Below are 9,027 nucleotides of genomic sequence, written 5' to 3'. Positions count from 1 at the left end.
GTTTATACATTTCAGGAAGAAGAATATCCCTCATCCACGGTCTTTAGACCTTTGGCTGTTAACAAAGATGTTCTATCCATTTCAAGGTCTGATACAACTCTCCCTCTCCTCAGCAACTGAGTTGTAATGAAGGAGTGAGAACTCTGAAGCTCTGGAAGGAGAGTGAGCGAATGGGTGTTCCTGGCTCAAAAGTGAGTCTCTGGAAAAGCCACTGCAGAAACTGGTCAGTCTGGGTGGAGGTAGTTAGCAAGTAAGCTATGGCATTTCCCAGTGACATCACCGGTAGTGTCTTCCCTGGAAATTCTCTTGTATCCAAGAGACACTAGAATGTTCTGTGATGTCAGCAGTGTTGTGGTGACACCAACTGCCTGAGCGATTTCCCTTCATTTCCTAATGGGTTCCCGAGGAGGCATGTTCTCCAGGATCCTCAGTCTCTTTCGGAGGGACAATCATATCCAGGCAGGCACCAGACCAAGGCAGAGGGAGGCCAGCCTTCTATCATGTTGGAGAAGAAGACGAATGGAAAGGTCCTTGAGGAGGTCAAGTGAGTACTGGGCAGGGCAAGGGGAGCTCCCTGGAGGAGGTTGGCTTGTGTTGGTCCTTCCAGGAGTAGGACATATGATTTAGAGCCTCAGTCTTCCTAATGGCTGACCCAGACACAATAATTTCTGATCATTAGTTTGACAGAAAACCAAGAACTGTTATATGTCAAGGGGCTTTCCTTGGATCTCTTTAGTGTCCTGGGCAGTGTCAAAGAATACCAGGATGAGCCTTTATAAGAATAACAAAGTGTCTCTTCCAGGATCGGCTGTTGAAACACTTCATTCTCAGCAGTGTCCTGTAGATTACTTGGGTAATTGATGCCAAGAGGGATACTCTCCTGGTCATATATCAAGGTCTCAGTTACTTTGTCCTTGAACACACATGATTAGGGATTCAAGATGTTAAGCAGTTTGAACTCAAGGACTTACCTGCCTCACATCAGACATTAGCTGAGAAGGTCCTCCAATTCTTCTTGTTTAGGCCAGCTTTAGAATTTCAGTGACAGAGGAATGGATTTAGGAGGTGTGGTCTATATCTATGATGGCATATGTCATCATATGGCTATGATGGTGGGAACAGGGAACTAGCTGAGTTCAGCTTAAAGATAGCTTTCTTGCTCTGTCAGGGATTCACTGTATCTGTAGAACTGTTCATCCTCAGACTTCTGTTTAGAGTAAGCATAGTTTTCCTTGACACTGTGTCCACATATATGCCTGTTTACTGGTGTTTATCTACCTACAGAGTTTGATCAGAAGGCATCGTCCCAACCCTCCACGACACCTGTTGAAGAGGAGAGAATGAAGCGTTTGGAGAACCTCAAAATTGCTCTCCAGAAGATGCAGAAGGAGAGAGATGAACTCAGGAGTATCCTGGCCGATTACCCGGGAAAGAATTTAAATGACAGGTAGTCACAATGCAAGTTCTGTTAAATCCACATTTCCTCACATCACAGTAGGCTACAACTCCAGGGTGTCCTCATGGTCAAAATCACTTTCCTGATTGCATCAGAATGTGAAGTTCAGATGGGAATGGGATGGTGGCACAGGCTATTTTAATTCCTACAAACGTAAATCATAGCCTGTGGCCTGAATCACAGTCTGGGAATGAGGGTATAGTGTGTGAGCTCTCATTGTGTGGTTTAAGGAGCCTGGACAGGTGTTGGCTTGTGGGAATTTCTAGGTGCTCTGATTATGACCAATCATTGTTGTAATTGACGTGGAGGTGCTTTGGGTTCAATAGGTCCTGTGAAGAGCTGGAGGGACCCAATCCCACTTGCTGCCTCACAGTGTGTGACTGGACTGACAACAGGGGATCATTGGTTTTCTCTGATTTTATTCATTGTATTTGGAGATAATGCCACATCCTTATATTTAATTGGCATTCTAATTGTATTTGAGAGAGAGAGAGAGAGTATGTGTTTTGAGTGAGTTTGTGTGTGTGTATGCATGTGTGAGTGTGTTTGTGTGTATCACTTAAGATCTGGGTATTCTATGTACTGATTTGGCCTGAGAATTGTCCTGTGTCAATTTCCATGGCATGATAATGATGAGGGTGAGAGCCTCACTGTGAGCAGTAGACCATTTCACATCTGCTCAGGTGGACGCACATGGGAATCTCCTGGTGCGTGTTATAAATTCTTTTCCCTGTAAATACTGTTCATGTTCCTTTGGGTTTTCATGTAGCAATAGATTCTATGATTGAGAATTGTTACCTAAGAACAGTAGAATAGTCTTCATGGGCTTAAGTTGGAGCCTGGATTGTGACACAGGGTCCTCAAGTGTTCTTGGCAAGCTAGTCTATTCCTTCAAACCCCCTCAGGGAGCTCAAGCAAATCAGCTCCCTCCTTCTGTTTCCTGGCACTGCTGTCTCCGTGTTCACAATAATAAACTTAATAAATATCAAATGACCCAGTACCAAGAAGCAAGGGCGTGGCATGTCCTAGGCTGGGGTAGTTCAGGATTCAGTCTGAATTCATGTAATTCTTGAATCCTTCATTCATAATGTTATTTCATCCTTGGACCATGCCTTACCACAGGAACAACTTTGAGTCTGAGATGCTCACGATGCAGCACCAGGAAGTGATGACCGACATGAAGAAAATGAGCGAGCAGGTCAATAGAGCTTTGGTCAAATGTACACACCTCACACTGGAAAATGACTGGTACTGGTGAGTAACTTACAAGGTTGTGACCCCAGCACTAGGCACAGCATGTGTCAGCCCATTCTTATCTTTGAAGTAAAGTGAGGATCAGGCTTTTTAGTGTTTGAAGCAGACCAGGAAGCCTGTGTCTAAGGAAGGCTCTAGGACACACAGGACACAGAAAGATTCTCCTCCAAGCGACATTCTAATAAAATGGACAAATAAGCACACATGGGGATTAAGTCCTCTTCTGGGAAAAACTTGAATCAATGGTGTCAGGTTTTTGAGTAGTGCCCTGAGTCTTCTGGAATGTGGCTCTTTTCTCCATTTCACCTGTCTCTAGGTCATGCTCCATGGCTACTGTGGACTTGGACTATAATCTTTGACTCTCTTTAGATCAGGACCCTAGAAGGAGTAATGGACTTGGAGATGTGGGAGGAAGTTGGAGACTGGCTGGGATTCACCATTTTTTCTTTGTGTCTCAGCCGCAGCTTCTGCCCCCTCCTAACTGAGTTGTTTGAGCTGAAGAACAATGCCCAGAGAGCACGGCATGAGAACAGGGAGCTTCTATGGGAACAGATTGCACTGGAAGAGTCTATTAAGGAAACAACAAGGTTCTGTGGGGAAGCCAGTATGAAAATCCGTGTAACAAGCAGCCTCAGGTAGGATGAATGAAGCATCAAGGGCAGGTTTTCCTGATATCTAAGCATAAACCAAGTCAAACCAGTTTAACCTTTCTCCACCTTATCCAGACACTCTCCTAGGTCTCATCCAGTTGTTCATCTCTTTGAACATTTACAAAACTTTCTGTGATGTTAGCTTCATGCAAGAAACTGGAGGATTGACAACCAAATCCTCCTGCTCAACTAGAAAATGCATTTCCTTAAGGGGGATCTGTTGATCACACACTGCACACTTACATGCCATTATGCTAGCGGGATGCCATGAGGTAGCCGTCTTTGTAGTGCACAGAACTGATTAGAGTTTAGTTCAATTGCCAAAAGAATGGCTCTCATTGTCAATTATGATGGGGCTTGTGGACTTTCTCTCCTTTTCCCCGTACATTGAAAATGGTCCCTTCTGCCTGTCCAAATCGTGGTTTCTAGTGACAGAGCTTGAGAAGCAGTTTGTCCGTCCTGTTTTATGTCAGTGTTTTAGTGTTCTTTCCTGTGGCTTATGTCCTGGAGCTGACTGGATGAACAGGGATGTAGGAAAGACTTCTCTCAGGGTGAGGGTTTGTGTGAGATATGTGAGGATTAGAGGGATATTTTTGTCCAGCTCTCTCAACCTAGTGTGCCCAAGAAGTGCATTCTCTACACAGGTTTACTCTATAAGGGAGGGATAGCAGTGTCTAAGCTCTCACTTGACACATTTCCTTTGCCTAATCTGTATTCAACAACTGTTCTTCCAGCCTGATGGCCTCCCCATTCTTTTCTGCTTCTCACTTATGATTTCTGTTCTTTCTCTCTCTCTCTCTCTCTCTCTCTCTCTCTCTCTCTCTCTCTCTCTCTCTCTCTCTCCCTTCCCCTCTCCATCTCTCTCTGACTCTGTGTGTGTGGGGGGGTGTTTTTTTGTGTGTTTGTGTCTGTGGGCACATACATGTGTGATCATGTTTATGGCTATGATGCATATTGTACTTTGGAAGTTGTTTGTTTTAATTGTTTGTGATATGGGTGTCTTATATATAGAAGTGTGTGTATATGTGTGTTTTTTCACATGTGTGTGTGTGAACTCATCAAGTTTCTGAACACAGACACATATACATGTATTTATATATATATTGTATAAGTCTATATGTGCATATTTAGAAACATGTAAAAGTATACACACACACACACACACACACACACACACACACACAAACACTCTGAGAGAGAGAGAAGAAGAGAAAACCTAATCTTTCCAATTACATTTTAAACTGTTCTTAATGGGGTCTTGATCACTATTCAAACTATTTAAACTGGGAAAACTATTCATCAACATTGACATTACTTGGAGAAAAACTCAGGAATAGGGTACAGGGATGTGAGGAGAGGCTGCTGTGTGAAATCCATGTACCTGAGTGTGGAAACTGATGACTGAGGGCTCTTCTGCCTTCTTTGCTCTCGGTGTATAGTAACACTGGAAGGTCATGTGGCTTGTTGTGTCTTCTCAACATCCTGGTTATGTTAACCATTTCCTGCCACCACTTTCTTTACAGATTGGCCTAAACTTGGTTGAATATACCTTGGCTTTGGAGTTTGGCCTGGAATTTGTTATTTGAAAGATTAATTTGCTTAGAGTTGAATCTGCAGCACAAGATGTCCAGGAGTTATGCTGAGGTGGAATCACATCTTTGCCTCAGACAGAAACTTAGGCTCAAAATAGTCCAAAGCACTCACCCTGTGTTGTGTTGTGGCACTCTTAACCATTGTTATTCAAAATCATTTGATCTGAGTGAAAATCATCTGTAAGGAGGGTTTAGAACAGTGAGACCCTCAGACATTGCTGGAGGTGTCAAATGGGTAGCCCTGTGAGACACCATGTACAACTCTTGTGAAAGTTCAACCTTTTGACACAGCAATTCCAGAAGAAGAAGTAGGTGTGAGCAGAGAAACTGGGGCACATTAGTGTTGTAGGGGTTCACCTCAGAGCAGCCATGAAGTAAAATTATCCAGATGTCCATCAGTCAGAAAGTGAAAAGGTACAATGTTGTCCAGCCCTTCCATGGACTGTGGCTGAGTTTGATTATACCTGCCAGCATTTGGCTTTGAATTAGCCTTCTCTTACTCGAATTATATCTGATAGCATCCCAGTACAAGTTTTACCTTGGATTGTGGTTATGGAGATTTCCTAGCTGTTTGTGCTGGTAGTTTGGCTCCCCTGTCAGGTACTGTATGGTAAAGGGACCTCATATTGGAAAATGCAGCTCACTTTGCATGCACTGGGAAACAGTGAGCAGAGGACTGAAGAGGCTCACCTGCCCCCACCCAGTGCTCTGTTGCCTGAAATCAGCCTCTTGTGCACAGCCATGTGACCTTGCTAAGGAGGCTTGGCTAACAGGCCTAGATGTCACATTTCTAATTTCTGATTTTCATGGGAATACACTTTATTGGCTGAGCTGTCTTTAGGCTATGCTCACTGTGTACTTACCCCATTCCAGGTTTTTTTTTCTTATGCCACAATAGTAGACTGGGTGATCCCTTCTATTACCATTAACTGGGAAACTAACCACATTCTGCAAAATACTCTGCTTGTATGTGTGAACAAATATAATTGGGGGAGTTCAAAAGTGTGTATGTCTGGGTATCTGTCTGTGTCTGTATACATGCATGCCTCCATGGGCAATATAATCTTCTAATGACCAGGATGAGGAGAGCATGGAGGAAAGTCTGCAGGAGCCCCTGAATCAGCAAAAACTGGTCACTGAGCAAAAGGCCTTGTCTGAGAAGATGCAGCATCATTTCGGTGTCACTGAGATGATTTGAAAGCACAGGATGAGAGGACCCAAGTAGATTCCCTGTACTTATAAACTGTCTTATTGGGTGTGTGACTTTCTCCATAGTTCTCAGCATCTGTCAGCTAGGAGCAGATCAGAATATTATTCTTGTCCATTTTAAAAGACATTCCGTCCATGAAGTGTATGTGATCCATAGAGATTCTGGCTATTGTGTACTGATCCCTCCAGTCTGAGCTCTCTAGTATTATCTGAGCCCAGTGCCTTTAAGTCTCCCCACAAATAGTTTTACGATACCCATAAACAAAGGAGTGGTATAGTTTATTGTCTGCATGAATATGTGCTTTAGAGTTCAATGCCTACCCTCGGCAAGATTTCCATGCCGCATATTCTTGCCAAATATAATATCACTTCAGTGTGCATGTACTTCTTGCGATATTGTTTCTCTGGGTCTTTGCTGATATTGAGGTTGTCAAGTGGACCCCAGGCATATTCCTGCACTAGAGGAATAATAATAGTCTTCATTTCAGAGATGGCCGGGTTTCCAAGGCCTTCCTATTGTTTTCTAGGTTGTTCATATCTCTCCTCAACTGACATTTAACCATTGCTACATGATATTAAAATATAATGTATATGTATGATTGGATTTATCTGCTCTCCACTGTTCAATTTTTAGCAGTTTTAAAAGCTGAGAAAATATGCAGGCCTGTGGGATCTCTTCCCCTTCTCTCTTGGGCATGAGAGAATGACCTCAGATGAAAGATCATCCTGGATTATCCTGCTGAATTGTGCTGCTGTGTATGGGATAAGTGACATGGCAGGTCCTCACCAGGTCTTTTCCACCCCAAGGTCTGAACACTGCAGCAGAAGGTTTCCCAGGGCACAGAGCAGGACTACAGCTCTCAGAGACAGAACTGTCCACCAGGAGCACTGAGGGTGCAAAGATTGACACCACCTCCCCCATCTCAGTCCTTGTAACCATAGCAATCTTGGGCTGCATTTGAAAGACCTTGAGATGTGGCCTGGAACACGCCTCACGTTTAACCTTTTGACGACTTGTCCATCAACAACCAACCACCCGGAATGAGGCGTCTACATTCATCTTGAGGAGATTTTTACCATCTTACCTGCCGTTCTGCTGTGTTTGCAAGGCCAGCAACAGGCTGGAGTTATATGTTGAAAACTGTGTAGCAATTGAATGCTGACTAATTTACTTGTTATATTTGATATTTAGTTTGAAGTTTGGTTTTATGCATTTGGTTTTATTTGTTTAAGTTTGAAGTTTTGTTATTTATTTGTTAACTTTAGTTTTTTAATTAATATGCTATATTCCTAATGCTATATACATTGAACTCATTGACTCCCCACTTTAAAATGTTCTTGAATAAATTAATGCTTGCCTATAAATAAAAATGTGACCTTTAACCCTTCACTCACAAGACCGTCCTGAGTCGTCTGTGGTTCTTCCTCCTGTAACAGCACAAGTGTAAGGCAACAGTGGTGTTCTGCAAGTCTCATGCAGCTTAGGCTTCATCATCAGTTCACAGCCAGCCAGAGCTGCACAGGAACCTGTGCTCTTGATGTAGACAGTTTGTCATGCTCTGTGGAACCCACTTTCATGATGAAAAATATCCTTGCTTTATCCTTGTGCTCACAAATTTAGCTTCCTTTATAATGACAAACAAAGGAGAAACACAGAAGTATTTCTCTAATACCTTAGAGGAAATAAAATCATTCAGTATGGGAATATAGAAAGCGATCAGGACACATGGAGCTGTATGCCTCTGCATTCCTTTTAATACAGCATCGGATATGACTGCAGATTTATTGAATTCCAGCAATTTTTGAGGAACGAAACTTTTAAAATTTTTATTAGACACAGTTCTTTATTACATTTTAAACATTATTCCCCTCCCTTGTTTCCTTCCTTAAGCCCCCATTCCCTTCCCTCTCCCTACCCCATATGTGTATCCCCTATACATCCCCCTTATTGTTCACCACTATTCCCCTGCACTGCCCCTGGAACATTTTCTTTATTGTTTTGTTGGTTTGTTTGTTGTTATTCTTTTTCTCCCATTTTTATTAAATTGGGCATTTCTTATTTACATTTCAAATGTTATTCCTTTTCCCAGTTTCCTGTCCATCAGCCCCTTAGCCCCTCCCCTTCCCGTTCTAAATGGTTGTACCCTCCCCGTCCAACCCCCATTACTGCCCTCTCCAACATTCCCTACACTGGGGGTTCAACCTTGGTAGTACCAAGGGCTTCCCCTTCCACTGTTGCCCCAACAATGCTATTTACTGCTACCTACGCAGGGTCAGTCCATGTGTAGTCTTTGGGCAGTGGTTTGGTCCCTGGAAGCTCTGGTTGGTTCTTATGGGGTTGCAAGCCCCTTCAGCTCCTTCAGTCCTTTCCCTAATTCCTCCAATGGGTGTCCCATTCTCAGTTCAGTGGTTCGCTTCTGGCGTTTGACTCTGTATTTGACATGTTCTGGCTGTGTCTTTCAGGAGAGATCTATATCCGGTTCATGTCAGCATGCACTTCTTAGCTTCATCCATCTTATCAAGTTTTGGTGGAGATATAGATATAGATATAGATATAGATATAGATATAGATATAGATATAGATATAGATATAGATATAGATAGATAGATATAGATAGATATAGATATAGTAGATATATACATAGATAGATATGGACCACCTGTGGGGCAGGCTCTGAATGGCGTTCCTTCATTCTCTGCTCTAAAATTTGCCTCCCTATCCCCTCCTATGGATATTTTGTTCCCCCTTTAAAGAAGGAGTGAAGCATCCACATTTTCATCATCCTTCTTGAGTTTCATGTGGTTTGTGCCTTAGATCTTGTGTATTTCGAGTATAACCAAGAGGCGAGGATGCAAAAGAATCAAA

The 9,027-nt window shown here is 42.9% G+C and overlaps 1 protein-coding gene across 1 annotated transcript; it reads left to right on the top strand.

Moving 5' to 3' along the window:
• The first annotated feature begins 353 nt into the window (after nt 1-353).
• LOC134481931 (disks large homolog 5-like) lies at nt 354-7,551 on the top strand. Its single transcript, XM_063274747.1, has 5 exons — nt 354-544; nt 1,285-1,447; nt 2,579-2,710; nt 3,169-3,345; nt 6,969-7,551. Exons 1-5 carry the CDS (start codon nt 394-396, stop codon nt 7,051-7,053), a joined length of 708 nt encoding a protein of 235 aa, XP_063130817.1. The 5' UTR covers nt 354-393; the 3' UTR covers nt 7,054-7,551.
• Nucleotides 7,552-9,027: the final 1,476 nt, after the last annotated feature.

The sequence above is a fragment of the Rattus norvegicus genome, chromosome 15 (assembly GCF_036323735.1).
Source record: "Rattus norvegicus strain BN/NHsdMcwi chromosome 15, GRCr8, whole genome shotgun sequence".
NCBI classification, from domain to species: Eukaryota; Metazoa; Chordata; class Mammalia; order Rodentia; family Muridae; genus Rattus; species Rattus norvegicus.
This window is presented reverse-complemented; position numbering and strand designations above follow the sequence as displayed.